Source organism: Mus pahari, chromosome 2 (genome assembly GCF_900095145.1).
Source record: "Mus pahari chromosome 2, PAHARI_EIJ_v1.1, whole genome shotgun sequence".
Lineage (NCBI taxonomy): Eukaryota > Metazoa > Chordata > Mammalia > Rodentia > Muridae > Mus > Mus pahari.
Window position 1 is genome coordinate 127,334,184 of NC_034591.1, and position 20,784 is coordinate 127,354,967.

At 38.5% G+C, this 20,784-nt stretch overlaps 1 protein-coding gene across 2 annotated transcripts in view; it reads left to right on the forward strand.

Annotated features, from left to right (window-relative positions):
• Positions 1–20,784, forward strand: part of Grm7 (glutamate metabotropic receptor 7) — an 858,724-nt gene that overhangs the window by 791,417 nt on the left and 46,523 nt on the right. The window contains exons 9-10 of one of the 2 annotated variants that reach the window (XM_021189985.1): positions 1,814–2,060; positions 7,497–7,588. In XM_021189985.1, coding sequence (XP_021045644.1) covers positions 1,814–2,060; positions 7,497–7,567 — 318 coding nt within the window. In that variant the 3' untranslated portion in view covers positions 7,568–7,588. The remainder of the gene's footprint in view (positions 1–1,813; positions 2,061–7,496; positions 7,589–20,784) is intronic. The other variant, XM_021189986.2, reaches the window with a different exon arrangement.

The window sequence follows — 20,784 nt, forward strand, 5'->3', positions numbered from 1 at the left end:
CCTTGGGTACTTTCTCTAGCTCCTCCATTGGGGGCCCTGTGTTCTATCCTATAGATGACTGTGGGCATTCACTTCTGTATTTGCCAGGCATTCGCATAGCCTCATATGTGTCAGCTATATCAGGGTCCCTTCAGCAGAATCTTGCTGGCATGTGCAATAGTATCTGGGTTTGGAGATGGAACCTAGAACCTTGAGCAAGGTGCAAATGTCTCATGACTTTTTAAATCAGAAATATCCAAATGTTGGTTAGATCCAAAGGAAATATATAGGGAATAACTATGGACCATGGCATATAATAGAGAAAAGAGGTGTCAAGCAACTGACTCTATCCATTATATATTTATGTAGTATCTTATACTTTTCTATTAGGTAGAGAATGATGCCTCCAGAAAGGGTCCAACTTCATGGAACCTATAGTAGAGATGGAGACAGACTAAAATCAAAGGATAAGAATATAATTTTAAGCAGAGAATGATTCTATACAGGAAAATGTCTTTGGAGAAGGTATAAGTAAAAATGCAATAGGTGAGAACATTCTGGGAAGAACATCTGAAGAGGCAAAGGAGAAACAGCCTAGACAGAAGCAAACAAACTTAAATGCAAAGAACTTGTACAAAGATTCCATAGTTCAATGAACAAGGTCTATGTGAGATCTGAAAGACATTCCACAAGGGTGAATATTTAAGAAATTCAAACTTGTACAAGAGTTGGGCAATAGAATGAAATTCATCTGAAAAAGCTGTCAAATACACTCATATAGAATCATGTAGATACCCAATGGAGTCTAATATGAAAGTAGGGGTTGTAGACAATCATGATCCAATTCATTGCCAAGGACCTAGGGGTTGAAATGATGCAAAAGACAAAGCTCACCAGTTTCCCCATCTAATCTAGCCATTAGAACCCATGTATAAGTCAAACATATCTGATTTCTAAAGAGCTCTAGGTTATAGGAAGATATATCATAGTCATAGAAGTTCTGGACCACAGAAAGATGGTTGTGGCTCTACTCCTCCAGACTAAGTGACTTCATATACACTTTGACACCAACCCTTTCACTAAGACAATGACTTCAAACATTAGACTGTAAACTAATGCCTGATCTACTTGACTACCCCAGAATGTACAAATCTATGGTAATGGGGTGTAGGTACCATCCAAAGTATAAGTAGCATGAGGGCAGAATAAGGTATTAGAATCCAATTATTAATTTATTAACATGAGCAGAGTAGGAAAGCCATAGCTAGCTGCTGCTGTGTTGACTTTTATGTTTTATAAACATATGTAAGTCAAAAAGTCTTACATGTTAGGGAATTTGAATAACTATTCTATCGGTTTGGCAAAGGTACACTGTGTTATAAAAATGATACAAAAGCATGATTTAAGAACAGAAATAATTTTGAAATAAAGGTCTCAGAATCTCTGCATATCAAATCATATACTAAACTTTTTGTTTTGAGGTTTAAAATAACAGGCAACTGTTATGCAAGATTTCAATAGTCTTGTGTTATCTGTAATTCATGTTATTCTATCTATCATTGTCACTAAAAGTAATTTAAGTCTGATTAAAAGTCTACCCTGAACACTATTCTGCAAGATAAGAGCTCTGTGCATAAGGACTTGCCCAATGTTAACTAACATAAACTTAAGCTCTGAAATCGATACGCAGCCAAGTTGTTTCCCTTTTTAGCAGAAAGTCCTCGAGGTGACTCTTTTTCTCCTATCCATATTATCTGTGACACAGCTTTAAGTATTCACACCCTGTCTGCAGTCATTGTATTTGTAATAGTGCCTTGTATGTTGTGTCTCCTAGCTCTACATACAAACCACCACGCTTACAATCTCCATGAACCTAAGTGCGTCAGTGGCGCTGGGGATGCTATACATGCCGAAAGTGTACATCATCATTTTCCACCCTGAACTCAATGTCCAGAAACGGAAGCGAAGCTTCAAGGCCGTAGTCACAGCAGCCACCATGTCATCAAGGCTGTCACACAAACCCAGTGACAGGCCCAACGGTGAGGCAAAGACAGAACTCTGTGAAAATGTAGACCCAAACAGTAAGTAACTCTCCTTTCATTTTCCCATTCTGCATCAGAAAACTGTAGAAAGTGGGATGTGTGTTGCTGCTCTGTGGAGTACGCTTGCCTTGTAGATGGTTTGCCCTGATGAATGGTAACTTTTACTCTTTTGACTTTGATGAATCTGCTACCATTTTCTTGGTAGAAAGCTTTTCAGAGTTCTGCCTCCTCATTCTCCTGTCTCTTTGTCCTTTGCTCCCAGAATATCCAGTGAGAATAAACATGTCTATCAGGGCTTCATCATCAGGCCTTACCCACTAGGGAAATGATGCCCTCTTAGGAGGACTGCTTCCTGCTGGGAAAACAACTTCCTATTAGAGAAAGCCATACCTAGGGAAGTAGAACATTAGAAGTAACATTAAAATTTTTGGAGGACTTTATATGCATTCCTTCCTTCCACTGAGATGTGAATGTTGAGAAAATTATTTACAAAGCAAGCCTTTTAGAAACAGTAGCATAAAGTTTTGGATAAAACTGTTAAACTTTCGTTAAGTACATTGCCTGCAAAAGATGTAAAATCAAATGCACACAGGACATCACATACATAATACTACATTGACTTAGATGTTAGCTGCATAAAATTCTTGATTATTATTTTTCGTACCAATGTGATAGTGAGTGTAGATTTTAGATGAGAATTACCAGTACTGGGATTTGCATTTCAGGAATATTTTGACCAGATCTTTATGTGTAAAAGATACAGTCATTCATGTTGGTAATTTCTGTTTTTAAAATAAAACAGATTTCATATTTTCTACCAAGTCATACAAAACACAGTTTTTTAAATTATGAACTATTCTCACTATAGACATATTTGAAAACAGAGAAGTTCAATATACTGAAGGACTTAGTTTTAATGAATACAATACAAGGATCCATGATCTTGGCACATCCTCATTTATGAATGGGTATACAAATATTAGGAAATACTTTCAAAGTAAGTGTGGTTTCCACTCAGAATCTCAACAGAGGAGATTATATGGTGTGATTGGAGGAGGAAAAGGATTGTTTCAAAGAAAATAGAGAAGTAGAATAAAGTTGGAAGCTCTGGCACATCTCTAGAGCAACTGGTTAATGTGAGCTGGAAGAGCACATGAAGGCTGTGTGATCATTACAGTGATGGAGCAAGTAGGTTTGAGTGGAGACATATCTGACTCCAAATCCAAGCCTCTCCACTTAGCACCATGTGACTCTGAGAACTATGGAGCTTTTCTAAGGCTCAGTATCTCTAGGTATACTTCAGAAGTAATATTGCCTACACCATAGATGTGTTATAAAATATTTGTCTAGCAAATTGCACATCTGCTGAATGCAAATGGCTCCTATTCCTGAAGAGGCAAAGAATTCTTCTAAGTCATTTTGAAGTGATTGGGTAAATGTGATGGTGCAGTTAAAGGCAGACTAGACGACAAGAGGTAGATGAAAATGAACCCCCAAAAGTAACATTTCCATGACCATATTTATGTCTATACTTAAAACTGCATTCATACTGTTAACTTTCCCAGTATAGCTCAATCTCAGTAGCTGTTTACAATAGACTTTTGTCAAATTCCAATTTTCTGGAAACTTTATCCATTCTTACTCCAATAACACTTTTAAATCATATATCTGTGTATATATATATATATATATATATATATATATATATATATATATATGCATACATACAAATTTAACAAGATTTTGGTCTAAAACAGTAAGCAGAACTCTCTATTTGTGTTTTTTAAATGAACAAATATGGACTCAAAAATTCAGATGACTAATCCTACAGTACCTAGCAATTAATAACTTTTTACTGTAGCCAATTTTTAATGTTCATATCAATCCTTGTTGAGTCTTTGAGTAATTTCTAAAACACAAACAGAAACAATAATACTGCCTCACCTACTTTTAAAATATGTATCATATAGACGCTTGTATGGAAGACCCCGTGACTCAACAGAGAAGATGCTCTTATTCTCAATTTACTGGTGAAGTCTTACTGTAGGGAATTTCTGTGACATAGTCAAAGTCATGTACCTACTTAGCATCCAAGGTTGAGTTAAACCAGGTCTAATTCCTAAGGCCATGCTTGTTTCTCTTTGCTACTGTATATCCTAAAATATGTCTAACAGGACGAATCCCTAATGCATAAATTACATTTTTTGGCTCCTTTACTTGGTAATATAGCTAATAATATTGAAAATAATAATAATAATTAATAATGATGATGATAATAATATGATGATAGTGATGATGATGGTGGTGGTGATGATGAGGGTGGTGATAGTGGTGGTGATGTTCTGAGGAGAGCTGCCTTTGCTGAAACATGCTTTGCTATGAAATATGTGGTTGCTTATTATATTGTAAGCAGACAGTAATAACCCAATATTTAGAGAAGGCTGCCAAGGTAGAGGCTTGTCATACTAACTCCAAACTTCAAATAATCTAGTATCAAATGGAATCATTGTAATAAATCATTGGACATCTGTCTTTTTAAAAAGTTGTTGATGGTATGGTTGTTCTAGTATCTACAAAAAACCATAACGTGCACTACAAGGAAAAATAAAGAGAAAAGAAAAGAAAAAGAAAAATGAAGAGAATAGTACAATTAAATGCAGTCTTTGTCTCTCAACAAGTCTAAAAGATGTTTGAAATTCTTCTAGCATTTCTAGTGTTGTCTATCCACTTCCTTTTAACACAACAAAAGATGACTAGAGATTGGTGGAACCATAGAAGATTCATGTACCTCCAAACATTGGGGTTTCTGATGACCCAGCTTTTGCAGAGCATTGAGAGAACCCATCCCTCTCACGTCATCTGACAGCACTGTCAGCAGGCAGCTGTGTGTTCTGAATCTCTGTTGTCTACTACAGTTAGCATAAACACTGCTGTCTCTCAAGTCAATAAAAGCTGTACAAAAGTACAGCTCTCCAAATGAGAGAAGAGATCTAGTTTCTATTTGACTTTGTTTGAAGTAAATAACCAGCCAAGGCTAGAAGTATGTCACTGGACACCACAGGTCTGCAAATTTGGGCATATTAAAGGCAAATTCTTAATCCTAGTATAACCAGCCTGAGTCATAGTAGAGACTGGCTTCTGACATATTAGCATTGGTACTTATCTGGAACAAACACAGTTTAAAGGAATGAAATAATTTGAGATAAAAATATATCATTTGAAATGTTCCCCAAACAAACTTCTAATGTAGAAAATGTGGTATCATAGATGGCATTCACATTTGAATCTGTGGCCTGAAAGTCATAAATATGCATATATATGCATTGGTATATAGATATATTTGCATTAAGATTAGTAGTGAAAATTTAATTTAATGAAAATATACAAGAATGATCTGATGCTATGAAATGTCATAATATGATGTTATGTTGAAAACCAAGAATGGCTCAAATCATCTCCACAATATAAATTTTGGCAATGGAGACACTGAAAATATGCATCTCGCCAATGGGGAAATTATTTTTTTAAGGTGGTGGAAGATATCTGAGAAGAAAGGCCAGTTTATAGAATGTACTTCAAAGTAATTACTAGACCAGAAACGCTCTTCAATTCATCTTTGCTTGGAACACTTAGCGTGAATCTTTCTCAGTCCGTGGTGTTTTCATCTTGAACAGCTCTGCTCCATCTCTGCAGCTTGCCATCTGGTGCATGACCGCTTCCACTCATCTACCTCCACACTGTACACATCGACATGAAAGAGCTTGCTTCTTGGCTTACAATGTGCAGACATTAAAACCGCCCTCTTCACTTCATTACTGTTTAAGGATTGAAATTTTCCTCTCAAGTTGCTCCTTCAGTTAAAATTCTCATTGCTTGAAAGAAAAACATCCTTTTGTTGGTATAAAGGGTCAACCTTGTCGAAAAGTTAATGTTATCTGTACACAGTGCATATATTACATATTCAATCTCAGGTCAGTTTTTGCCAGTGTCTATGTTCAGATTGAAAACATGACCAGGGTACATTAGGATGAGGATCCAAGATTTTTATTTATACATAAGTAATTTCTGTCACGGGGATTCAGAAAGGCCAACGTCATTTGTATACTCTAGCTATGTCCAAGATGCTGCTCCTCAGAATTTCTTCAAATTCTGGTCCTCTCACCTTCCTCCCGAATCTGGCCTTTCTCCCTGTACTTCCAAATGTGAACCTGTGCACATACATGGAAAACTGGAAGATGCCATATGAAATGGAGGTCATGCTAGGGCTGTAGACTATGACTATTATTATGGTCCTTTTCAGGGTGAAAGGATGATATTAATAGGTGGGCCACATGACTTAATTGCCATTTGTGAATAAGATCTTGTGTATTCCTCATCCGAAATAATCACACTCATCAGGTTCTATGTGAATTACCCTCTTTTCTTATGCTCTCCTTGGGCAATGATTACATTGCATAATGATGAGAGTTGTACCCTGGTTCTAAGGTAACATCCGTTTTCTAAGTTGATGTCCCCTGGACTGAGAAATAGTGAAAATACTTGCATAAATGCAGAGTATATGCTGGAAGTTCAATAGAAGCTAGTCATGTAGACAGCAAAGACTTCACCCCACTCATTAGATAAATGAGAGTTTATTGCTGATAAATGACCCTGAAAGAGCAAACTAGATATGTGATCTACAACAGATGGGAGATCGCTCATGAATATAGACTGTAAGGAAGACAATATTAGAATAACAATATATAGCTCAGATATAAAATAGGATAATTTCAAGCTAAATGTGTTTTGATGTTGCTCTTCTTTCTTCAAATTTTTATTACTATTTGGCATCAACTATAAGGAATACAAGAAAAATCATGTGCTGGTCTCAAAGAAAGAAATTACATAAAATAAAAATGTCAATAGAAGGAAGTATTTGATTAACAAAAGAAACTGTAGGCTGCTGGAAAATGGATGGCAGCGGACAAATTGTCCACCAGAAATAATGCCTAGAGAGTCTGGAACACATTCCTGTGCTATGCTGATTTGTTAATGTTTCTTGTTTCGTTTTGCTTCTTCATCTGTTTGGATCTCTAACATCCTCAACATGGCGCTCTTTGTACTCATCCTTCTGGACTAACCAGGCAAGCTGGTCAGCAAGAATGAACTAGGCTAAGGTAAAAGGGATGGCAACAGAAAGGAGAGAGTGAGATAGATATTTGTTGGCTGCTTCCCTCAGCTATACAAGCTCCACAAGTATAATCCAGCTACCTTCATTTCTCTCATGGCACCAGAAGTCCCATGTTCAGAGGTACCTGAATTGTGGTGAACTGGACTACACCAGCCTATTGTATCCACTGAAATAGTGGACCTGATGTCTGTGAGTCTCTATTGTAGCCGCTTCTTCAACAACAGCAACCAAAGCTGATAATAATAAAGGGGAATATTGTCTGAACATTTATTTTATATATTCCTATATATTTACTTTTCCTGTAGACTGTATACCACCAGTAAGAAAGAGTGTACAAAAGTCCGTAACTTGGTACACTATCCCACCAACAGTATAGCTTTTGACTGCTTTCCAAAAGGTAAGAAAACAATCTCCTTTTCATTTGTTTGTGTTGTTATTGTCTACACTAAGAATAGAAATGTTTTCCTAAACACCGTGCATGACAATGTGAAATTCTATGTGTATAAAAATGTTTTGAAAAATGATCTTTTTGATGAGCTCATTGACAGGTACTGTTACCTGCTTGGTATCTTTGCTGGAGAAGATGGCCATGGGTGTGGCCACTGGCCAGTCACTTTGGAGGATATGTGCTGTTTATTCTGAATCAGAGTCTACTTTAAAGTAATTAATGTTAAAAATTATGTTAAAATGTGTGTGTGTGTGTGTTTTTTTATTCTGACAATGTGGGCCACTGACAGGGAAGCAGTGGAGGCATACTTTACAAGTCAAATACAAATCTCTACTACAGTTACCATTATTTTGTACATCAAAATAAATGTACACATTTCTAGAAATGTTCAAAAATAGGAGTGACTGGTCCTTACATTGTGAGACTAATTGTCTTCTTTCTTTTTCTTTTTCTTTTCTTTTTCTTTTTTATCTTTTTCTCTTCTTCTCCTTTCATTCATTCATTCTTTTTTTTTTTTTTCAACAAATAACTACAGGAAAGTTCTATGGCTGGGATTAATGATCTGTCAGTCATAGTTGTTTGAGAAATCAAACCAACTTTAGTGCTCTCTGAAACTACAGAAGGGGTCAAAGAACAATGACAAAGATGACAAAGGTCTAAGTAAAGTTCCAAAATTAACCAGAGGTTTTACCAATTAACATGGTATTGAAAACAATGGATTATGCGACTGTATCAAATAGTCTTATGAATGAACTTTCTCAAAAGCATCAGTTGACTGACCGTTCATGCTCATATGCTGCTACCTTGTCGCCCCATTAGTCAGCACATGCTGGAAAAGACTATTCTTAGTGGTGCTACTAACTTTTATCATTTCTGATTATCAGTTAAGCAAACGGAATCACAGTGAAAAACAACTCTTGCTTTCAAGCAGTTTTGCTAAGTGGATACAGGGCCTTCTACATGGTAGGAAAAATAAAGAGTGGAGTCCATGGAAAAGGTAGGGGAGATGCCTCCACAGCTAAGAATGTGCAGTGCTCTTATCCAAGACTTGAGTTCAATTCTCAGCATTCAGATCAGAAGGCTCACAACTTCTGCCAACTTCACTCTAGGAGTCTGGTGCTCTCTTCTGGCCTCCATGAATATCAGAACTTGCATGTACATAAATACATGCATATACACACACACACACACACAGTTAAATATAAAATAAAAGTTTTAAAATAGGTAGTAGATTTGAATAACAGATTTCCTTCTGATTGTATCTAAACACGTAGGCTGGAAGGCCTATCTTTAGAGTTCTAGGAAAGTGAGGCCCTCCCCGTCATGGAAAGTAACATTTTGTTTAGCAATGTTTAGCTATTAGTCTTTCTCCTTGTGTGTCTCTACCATGGGACTTCTGTAAGATCCCTGCCTGACTCCTACAATATGATATTTTTTTTTAAAATGATATTCTGCATGTGAATAGTATTTTGGCCTTAAACATTCTACTTAGTACTCAAAGACAGGATACAATTACTTTCAGAGAGTAATTACATTTCTTGTTGATTTTAGATGGATGTGACATCTCAGTCGTTAATTTCAGATGTATTGTTTCCATAGTTATTTCCTTTTCCCGCATCCACATGAACTGTCCTAGATTTTAAATAGGGCATTCTTCCCTACAGTGAATATGTAACTGTACCCCAGTGAGACTTCAAGTCTCTGCACCACAAGTGCTTGTCAGAACACTGCAGCGCAGCTCCTCAGTTAACAGTTCTTTTACAGGAGACTTCCTGAAAATAAATGAGATAGAACTATCCCCAGGGGGAAAAAAAGATAGATTAAATATCCGTCTATTAAAAATTCTTCTTAGCTCCATTCTCAGTTGGTGTCTTTTGGTTTAAAGGAAGTTATAGGAAACAGTGACGTTTACCTTTCAGTTAAAAAGTTCTGCTAGGGTTGTGCATTTTGACTCAGCAGGTAAGGGAGCTTGCTGCCAAGACTGATGACCTCCATTACACCCTGAGATCTACGTGGTAGGAGAACAGAGTCTCTGAGGTTGTCATGTGACACCGCCCCCCCCCCCCACACACACACAAATTACAAATTTAGAAATACTGCTAGGAAGAGATGCTTAGCAACAAAACCAACCTTTGTTCTTTGGCTTATTTCTCTTCACAGATTCTGATTAGTGAGATTCTAAGAGTGTGTGCTGAGAGCTCATATCACAGGATGAGGAATGTGGACTGGCCTTTCTTTTTTTCCATGCCACAATCAGGGCCCATTTGTTCACTCATTACTGTGCTTTCCCCCCATGTTTTTCTTTGATGGTCCTACAGACACTAGAAATATTTGTACTTGATTTCTTTCCTGATCAGTTAAAATATATATATTTCCTTCAAAAATAATTGGGAATTGACAGTGGTCCAAGTCATGTGTTTTAAAAGAGTACGCACCAATGGCACACCTTAACAATGAAAGCTACCTGCATCCGGAGGTCAACCAGGGAAATGGCCCAGGACTCCGTGTTTGAATTCGTTTCTGTGTGGTGGTATTCAGGGAGATGAAATAATAAAGAGAAACCGCAGGTGTAAGTGTGAATCTAGTGCTGATTTGCCTTTAAAACCTCACTCAGCCACTTTCTCCCAACAAAGACACACCCTATGCAGCATCAAGTTTGGCCTTTGCTTCTGAGAAATGGAAGGAAACAAAGTCAGACAGAAAAAAAAAAATAGCATGACTAGAAAATGTGTTTTATATAAGGGTTCTGTTTTAAAAGTGTCCTCTCTGGCAGATGCCCAGCCTGATGTCAGCCAACTCAACAGGGTTTCCTCTTTTCATTTATGTGTTTATAAATGTTATCACTGTACAAAGTGCTATCAGTCTAACACCAGTTATTTTGAAATCTAGTTAAAGAAGCAAGAAAGGGGAAAAAAAAGAGACTGATCCTATACTATACCCAGGCCAGGAAATATGTTGTTTCTGTATCGTAATTTCATACTAAGATGCTGGTGTGATTGCCAAGCATTAGGCTCACCCATGCCTTACATATATGGGTATATAATAACCTTGAGTTATATATTTGCACAGTTTTGTTCTTCAGAGCACATATTCAAGTTTTAATACTATTAAGATCTCAATTTAATTTATGGAACTGTAATTTTTAAGATAATAAGGGCTGGGGAGATGGCTCAGTAGGTAAATTGCTTGCTGTTCAAGCATAATCTTTGGATCACTAGTACTTGAGAAAATTCCTGATGATGTGACAGCCCACCTACAGTCTTAGCTTTTGGGAGTAGAAGTATGAGATCCTCAAAGCAAGCTGGCTAACAAGCTCTGGGTAGAGCCAAAGACCCTGCCTCAATAAAGAAACAAACAAACAAAAATCACCAAGAAAGACAATGGATATAAATTTCTGACTTCCACATGTGGGTGCCCAAACATGCACACTCACACACATACTTGCACACCTGTAAACTCATGGGTATGACACATATATACACATGTGCCAAATAAGCACATCTTAATAATCATTTGATTCTTATCATTAATATATTGGTGTTATTTATTACTGGAAGCTTTTAAGAACTTTGCCATACAAAGCTTTACATTTGGTTGAGATTCTTTCTCCTTAACATTCAATGTGGTACCCCGGTTTAAACAGGAGACCACTTCAATTTTAAATCCACTTTAGAACACTCGCTAAGTATTGCACAGCAAAGAATATAAGGCTACCCCACTGTTGACACAGAATCACCTCAGAAATAAATGCAGCTATAAATCTCATCAGGACCGATCTCTCAGTACATGCTCAGAAACCAGTTAATGTCCAGCCACTCAGCTCTGCGGCTCACATCCCATTTAAGCAATGTGATGAAAGCGCACATAGCCAATAGTTTTACTAGCACAGTAGAGTTATACACAACATGCAATTACCTCATGGAAACTGCATCACAGGGTACATTTAACCACTGCCCTGCTCTGTCTCATCAAGATATATGAACCCAGGGGACTTCTGTTAAGGGGGGACAATCAAATGAATGTCTCAGAAGCTTTAGCCTGAGCCAGCCCTGAGGTGACATGAATGGGAGACAGAAATGGACAAGGTCTTCAGGGAGTTCACACATGATGGAGAATGCTAAGGTAAGCAATTTCCATTCCAGATGATGGGGGCTTTTAGTACAGGAACATCAGTTGTCCACCTAATGGTGGAGAGCGCCATGCTCCATTCTGTATGCAATGTGGCACTCTTAAAACAGGGTGGACTGTGCACAAATAATTTGAAGCATAAAAATAATAAAAATAATAGGGCATGTTTAGAGACTAGAAATAGTTCTACAAAGCTGCTCTATAATAGTCATGGATATGTAGTTTTAGAGAATGACATCTATGCAGCCTGAGTGACTTTGTGGGGGCTGAAGTTTCCTTTATCTCTGTGCTTTTGTAAACTGGTGAAGTCCAGGGTTTCAGCCTTACCCAGAACCTGTTAATTATACAGCTAAGGGGTAGACAGGTAAAAGAATGAATAAGAAAATATTCAATCTGTAACTCAGCAGGTGGGATTGTATCCTTCAAGACAAAAACAAATAAAATAAAGAAAGAAAGCCCTCAAGGTCAATAGAATGAAGAGGCTACTTTTATGTTGTGGTCAGCTTTCAAATTTTTGTTCTGGGTTAATGTGAAAATCCTGAAATTGATATCAGTACCATATCTGCATTTATGAAGTTATATCTTTCTTTTGATGCACTAAGCCAACATACAAAATCAACAAAGTTTGTGCCTATCTCTCTCCTCTGAGACTAAAAGATTCTATACCATTTATCATTCCAATAACATATGAACTTGGCAGTTCCCTTTGGAGATGCTTTTGAGATGGAGAGATGGCTCAGCGGTTAACAGCAATCACTTCTCTAGCAGAGGACATGGGTTCACTTCCTAGAACCCACATGGTAACTCACAACCACATTTCTAGTCACTGTGTACTGTCACATGTGTACTGCACACATAGACTTACTCAGGCTCACACACATATATCAAGTTTAAAATGTAACATTTTTAGAGTTTTCTTTGGTGGATAACTGGTCTAATCACCTGAGTGGGTTTTCTCAGAGCCAGTCACTGAAGACAAGTTTTGTCTTTTAGAACCAAATATCATTTTAATTTAAAAAGAAAAATGTGTGTTCTTAACCAAAGTCAGCTCATTTCTGAAAATTCTCTCCCATCCAAGTGCTATGAGGAAGGCTCATCTCAATATTCAGCTGATGATTCTTTTCTGGTTTCTAACTACTAAAGATGTACCTCAACTTTGCAGATTCTCCCCCCCCCCTCCATTGAAGCTTGGACACATTTTAAATTAACTTTCTCTTGGAATCAAAGGTAAACATTATTTCCTTTGTGATCTACATGAACATTCACATAATTTATTTGGCCTTTTCAAGTTGAAGATTGGATTTCAATCCCTTTGTGCTATCTGTCCTTTCTCAGAGCCTCTCCAAGGTCTCAGCTTGTTCAAGGAGTATGCTAGAGCAATTTCCCACTCACTGGTGTTCTTGCTTAGCTAACCCAACCTCCTAGATGATTTTAATGTGAATAACTACTTCACATCGGTAAGTGTTGGACATCACCTTGACTGTTTTGTCATGTTCTCCAGTCAAGAATAAGTAAAACTAAACTTGGAATGTAACCTCTGTGGTAGCAGTTGGAGTATCATATATGAGGCCTGTCTTGTTCATCTCTGCTTCCATGAATTAGTCCCATTTTATGTAATTCCCATGTTCCCATAGAAACAAGCTTCATTAAAGGGACACCATGGTGACAGCTTGGGATTCTTTATAGGAGAGTCTTCCTCTGCAAAGGCAGGTCATATGTAAAGGCATGCTACTGACATCCTTAGTTACCACCGAGCTTCGTTTCATCCTCACCCTTCTTTCCTTCCCACCCCACCTTTTCCTTCCTTCTTATTCTTCCCTCTATCTTCATTCAATTCCTTCTTTTTTCTTTTTTCCTTTATTTCTCTTGGCTTTTATCCCTTTCATTTCTAAGTTTGATTAGGTATGATTATATATTTTGTTGAACTATGTGTACATGTGCCTGTGTGTGCGCACACGCACATATGTGCGCTTGCTTGCACACACATGTGTGCACGCACAGGGAAGACAGAGGTAGCCAATGACTATTCTTCTCACTTGGTTTTTACCTTACTCTCTGAGATGAAGTATCATAGAGAACCTGGAGCTCAGCATTTCAGCTAGTCACATTTCGACTCCCAGGGATCCAATAGTTCCCACTCCCCCATCTCTTGGGTTAAAAGCTATTGGTTTCACATGGATTTCAGGGAATGAATTTAGGTCTTCGTGGTAACACAGCAAACACTTTATCAAGCAAGCCATCTCCCTGTCCCCTAGTTTTATATTTTGTCTACCACAAACAATCAGAGTTGGAGGAATGACGTGTAGATGACCAGTGAAGTCAGCCAACTTTGTTGGCTACATACAGCAAACTCTTTTTTCGAGATAGATAGGTCATTGTGGTCTTCTGGTGGATCATTAAGAGTCTCCTGTCTTGGTGAAGTCAACAGAGAAGAAAAGCTACCAGTGCATAGCTGCTTCAGGATACATAGACTCACACTGCCTGATATATATATACCACAGCATGTGATTTACTATAACAGGCAATTCCAGGTCTGCTGGTAAGCCAGAGGTCATTTTAAGTAGGAATCATAGTTCTGGTATACATCCTGAGTGACAGAATAATAAGGGAGCAGAACGGGAACCCTTTCATCTTTGCTAGAGGAAAAACACTTGGTCTCCTTGTATGCCAATATATAATAAAATTAGTTAACAAAACTAGAAATGGCTATGCCAGTGCCTGGCAAACACCGAAGTGGTTGCTCACAGCCAGCTATTGGATGGAACACAGGGTCCCCAATGGAGGAGCTAGAGAAAGTACCTAAGGAACTGAAGGGGGCTGCAACCCTGTAGGTGGAACAACAGTATGAACTAACCAGTACCCCCTGAGCTTGTGTCTCTAGCTGCATATGTAGCAGAAGATGGCCTAATCGGCCATCACTGGGAAGAGAGGCCCCTTGGTCTTGCAAACTTTATATGACCCAGCACCAGGGAAGGCCTGGGCCAAGTAGTGGGAGTGGGTGGGTAGGGGAGCAGGGGCAGGGGGTTATAGGGAACTTTTGGGATAGCATTTGAAATGTAAATAAAGAAAATAATAATAATAAAATATATGTTTCAACCTTATATCCAATAAGGAGCATCAGGCTTATTCCTGTTCATCTACAAAGTCCTAACCTGATTAAATAATAGGAGCTGTAATGTTGGTTATGGTTATAAGAATAATCCTGGCACTTTATCCTTTCTGCTGGAGTTTGAAACAAAACCTAATCAGGCTCTTAGGCAGATCTTCCGGTCACTATTGCTATTCAAGAACCTAAAGATGAGCATTGAGTGAATACTCATTGGCCACCTCTATGCAAGACATACCAGTTCCTGAATGGTAGCACAGACATCAACCTTGGGGCTTGAGGACAGAGGCTTTTCTGGTGAATTTTCTACATCTGAAAAGAGTGGATTGATTTTTTTCTTTCTGTGTCATCTATCTAACCTTTCTTGTTCTTATTAGCTGACTGTAGAGTGATTGGTCTTACCTTTCCAGGACCAATAAGACCACAGATGAATGAGACTAGCTCTTTCCTTTGCTTCCCTCACTCTTTCTTTCCTTTCTCCCCTACTCCTTCTTAGCCTTCTGTCTCATTCCTTCCTTTCCCCTTCTTTATCTTTAGTACTTATCATGACCCAAATAGTTAAGCACAGTAATTTCAGTTTAGAAGGCAATCCTCTAGATCTAGGAGCATTTCACTTATGGCGATTCATTATCATCCATCCAGGAGCATAGGCTCAGGTCTGCTGATCCTGTGGAGCGGATTACAGCCCGCTTTAAGTTAAAATGACCAGTCTTCACAAACTTACTGTTAAAATAGACTCCACCTAAACTTCAAATGGTCACACCTGCCGTGGGAGCATAAGCAAAAGTGATTAAATCCAGAAATGGATCTTGCTGGTGTTGGTGACTGGCGCTAGGACTTCCTTTGAATACAGCATGTAATTCCTACTACAGATTCATTACCACCTCCATGTGCTTTGTACAATAGCAAAGCCCTACACACATGCACACACACAAATACACATACACATGCACATGCACATACACACACACCACTGGCTTCTAGGATCATTATCATTATCATCAGTGTAGCTGAAAGCTGTGTCCCTCCTAGAGATAGCTTGCAAACCACTACTGCCTTTCAAGGAATATAATCCTCCCTTTCATTTTCTTTTCTTCTATTTTCTTCTTTTTTTTATTTCTTGTTTTTCCCTTTTAAATATTTTTTTTGCCATATTTGCAAATTTCTTTTATATTTTAATTTTCTGTGGTTTGCTAAAGTATAGAATAGCCCTGGGCTGTTGCTTCTCTTCAGGTAACGTGCAGCTACAAATGACCATCTGCACTGGCACACAGTCAAGTCTATGGCCAAGGCAAGTGTTTGCCTGCATTTTAAGTATTCCCAGAAAACCTTTTTCCCCAGCCCATTAATGGATTTCTTGAATGAAAGAGAACCAACAGTTTAAATGAGCTTGGGCATGAGTGATTTAGCAATTTGCTCTCAAAAATCCTAAAAGAGTTAGAGGAATTACAGGACAAAGTCATCTTAATGCTTTACTGAAGAATACATAACATGGATGCCCCCAAATGGGGGTGAGATCCATATAAGAGAGATCTATTGTTATCCCTTGACAGGCATCACAGAGACTGCCAGTCTCTTGCAGTGTACTTAGTTCTCAGTACATTATGGAATAGATTATCAAGGAGAGTAGCTTCAGTAGGAATTCCTACCCTACTGAGAGACAAAAACAAACTAAACTAAACTAAACTAAACTACACTAATAGACCAGTGTGCCCATCATTATCCTTTATGCCAGGGAGACAATGTGACTCCTTAGAAAGACTACCTCAGTGGAGTTCTGCTCACTGGTACAATACATTATTTTATACGGTAGTGTTAAGGGCTAAGTGATGATGAAGCACTTCAGACTGAATGGGCAGCCCAGTAGCTAGGCAAAAGTTCACTCTTAGTTTTAGCCTATCTCCTCAAATTAACTGGGATTTTCTGTTTCTCTTCTAGGAAAGAATGAAGGAAACTGCAACTTTCTCACTCCCCTATTGGCTGTTTTGTCTGTATCTTCTTTCTGTAACACTCCCATAACAAGTTTGTGTCAAACAATCCTCTTGCATCTGATGTTTGTCTGGAAAAAAAACCTGTGAGATTTTCAGATGGAAATATCAATAAATCACATGATCTGTCTTCAACCTACTTAGTATTGACTCATTCTGCAGCAATGGTTCCTTAAAGCCAAGGCTTCAGTGAGCTAGTGAATGAGCTATCTGGGAAACTGCATTTAAACACAATCAGTCTTCATTAAGTTTCACAATTCAGCCCGTGTTTTCTGACTTTAGGCACAAATTTATTCAAACTGAGACCATGGCAGTGATGTTTCTATTAAATTAGCAATGCCTGCTTGTACCTCAGCTGTTTAAGGAAATATCAAAGATCGATTATACAAACCCTATTTAGGGTAGAAGACTGGCCATAAAGAAATCTTCTGAAATAACTCAAAAGTTGAATTTAAATCATTTCTTCCTCTAATCTTTACTCACTGGAGCATTAGAGAAATTGGCAAAGCTGGTTTGTTGATTCTTATCTCTGTCAAGTTTAAAAGAAAACTTGTCACCCCTGAATTCTTGTAACCAGCACTTGCCATTCAACAGTGATGTGATACCATTAACATCTACACCTAAGGGCTTTCCAAGATATTAAAAGAATACAGTATGGAACAGTTTGGGGATGTTACACAAGTGGCACCTACCATATCCCCTGGAATTCACCCTAGATCCCCATTGGCACCATAAGAAACTGTGTCAAGGCCCTCTCAGGAGGCCCTTCAGACTACTGCTGCTTCAGACAAAATAAAAATGAAGCTGTTTGCTCGTTTTATGACTGGGGAAGAAATGCGCCATTGTTTAAGGCCTCGTCTCCATGACAACACCCAGCAAGAGGCTATATCAGTGAGTCTTTTTTTTTTTTTTTTCTTTTTTCCTCTCCCCTAAGTGGGCCAGAGTGACTTCAGCAAGCAAAGTGAACTCTCAGGTCTTCAAGAGATCATTTCAAGAGACTCAAGAGAGAGCCCTATACATTAAAGACCCAGCATTCTCAAAGAGATTCCATATTTTAAATTTTTCACAGGGGCTTTATCCTCTGCCTCATGCAGGCAGTGAAAATGATCAGGGCAATCTGCAGTGACCAGACCTGTTATTGCATGAGCTTTCATCCTGAGAAGAACAGTTTGACTTTTCAGTGTCAGTCCTCATTCCTGCTGAATCCAGAGTTCCCATGCATCTTGAGATAGCTGGAAATGTGGCTCAACACATGTGTAGATAACAATATATCATGGTGTCAAAAGGCTGAACACCCCTCCTTTAGATAGTGCTATGAGCACATTACTTACTTTGTATGAGTGTTCTCATTTCCAAGTGGATAGGATCTAACTGGGAAACCTAGGTGTTGTTGAGATATACTGAGTTCATCACATTAAGGGCTGAACTCAGTATAAAATAACATGTAAAATAATTTGCTATAAAATCTTTTCATTTTATTGGAAATCTATTCTTCTACCCTACAATATATCTTGATCACAGTTCATTCCCCTCCCTCTATTCCTCCCAGAATTTCCTCATCTACCTCCTCTGCAGAATCCACTACCACCCAATCTCCCTTCAGAAAAGAGCATGGCTCTAAGAGACAATAATCAAACAAGACAAAACAAAATACCATGAGACAAGGGACATGTCCTCACACTAAGGCTGGACAGGGCAATTCAACAGGAGGAAGGGAGTCCCGGGAACAGGCAAATGAGTCAAAGACAAACCCACTCCCTCAGTTAGGAGTCCTACAAAACAAACACACAAACAAAAACAAAAACAAGCTACCAGCCATGACATATATGCAAAAGACCTGGTACAGACTGATGTGGGCCCAGTTTTGCAGTTTCAGATTCTGTGAGCCCACATGTACCCTGCTTGGATGATTCAGTAGGCTGTGCTCTCCAAGTCCTCCATCCCCACTGACTCCTAAAACCTTTCTGCCCACTTTTCTGAGCAACTCCCTAAGCTCTAAGTAGAGGAACACAATGGAGAATTCCAACCTAGATTTCTCTCTGCATAATGTCTGGCAGGGGGTCTCTGTATCCATCCCCAGCTGCTGGTGGAGGAGGCCTCTTTGGTGATAGCTGAACATGTCATTATGAGTATAGCAAAGTCACAATAAATGATTTCATTGAGTTTCTTGTTTGTTTTGTTTTTTTGTCAGTTGTGTTTGGTTCTTCTTGACCATTAAAGCAATGAGGGTCATGGCTTCCTCAATTTAAATTAAATTAAATATCTTGTGGGCAGGACAGATTGCCGGTCAAGGGCCCATGTTTTTCTTTTAGAAGCCAACAGAACACTTTCCTGCACCAAAGAGGCTAGAGCATTGTCGTGAAGGCTCCAGCCAGGCACAATCTTAATTACTCCATTTGCAATAAGCAGTGTGGTTGTCCTTGGCAATAGAGCCTGGCTTTCAGTTTGTAGAGAGCATCCCTTGTCCTAGCATCAGCCTCTGATGTTGGGCTATCTTCAAGGGCCCCCCCCCTTGACCAATAACTCAGTAGAATACAACCCAGTCCTGATATGGGGAGCTTTACCTGACTATAAGACATAGCCAATTCAGATTCCATATCCCCTATTACTAGAAGTTCTACTAGGATAACCCTCATAGATTCCAAGAATTGCCGCTGCACTAGCTTTCCACACCATCCCCCAAATAACACCAATTACATCCATCTCTTACCACATTCTCTCCCTCCATCCCACCTCCCCCAACACCAGATTCCTCACACTCTCATTTCCACCCACTCCCAGACCACCTGACAAATCTACTCTATTCCTTCTTCCCCAGGAGATTCATTCGTCCTCCCCAGAGCCCTCCTCTTTACTTATCCTCCCTGAGACTATAGATTGACTGTCATTTATTTAATGGATAATATCCACTTATGAGTGAGTAATACCTTATTTGTCTTTCTGGGTCTGGATTACCTCACTCAGGATGAGTATTTTCTAGTTCTGTCCATTTGCCTGTAAAATGAAATACTTCTTGTATGACTATCATCATTTGAGTTATAATAGTCAGTTTATGTAGTAGCCATCAGCTATACATGCCTGTTGAAATTTAAATTATTTAGCATGAAATGAAATTAAGCATTGGATTCTTTACTTCAACTAGTTATACTCAAGTGCTCATTAAGCACACAGAGCAAAGTTATGACATAAAACATTCCATTAGCACATGTAAGACAGCATGGATCCATGCATTAGACAAAGAAAACTATTGGATGAAAAATTCCTTTGCAAGAGAGCTACAGAAATATATTGTGATCCTAGACTTTTTATGAAAACCCTCCATGGACTTTCTCTGAAAGTACATGGATACATTTTTATTACAGCCTCTAGTAATATGGATTACAATGAGTGGTATATTATAAACTAACAGCAATAAAATATGCTGGTCAGAAGTAGCTCTCTCTTAGCTGCAAGTTTTCCTCAACTCTGTCTCTAAGTTGTTCATGGTGCTCTGTACTTGATGATTTTCTGTAGTTATATATCTATACTAAGAAGGCTGGGCTTTGGCCAGTGCCACAACAGTGGTAGCAATTTAATCTTGATTTCCACTGCTTATCATCAACACAATCAGCTTAGATACTCAGCGTTGAGAACAGACTTTTGCCACATGTGTGAACTGTTTCTACACTTACTTGCCCTATTGTAGGCCATCTTGGGGATTCTGATACTAGCTGGAGGAGGATTTGAACTTTCTTTCCAAAGTCAATGAGGATATCTTAGTTGTCCTGTGAATGGTTAACTTTGGGCATTGCTGTCTAGCAGGTGCTTTGTTACTTGTTTCTATGAATATTCAGAAAAATAATCACACACACACACACACACACACACACACACAGAGAGAGAGAGAGAGAGAGAGAGAGAGAGAGACAGAGAGAGAGAGAGAG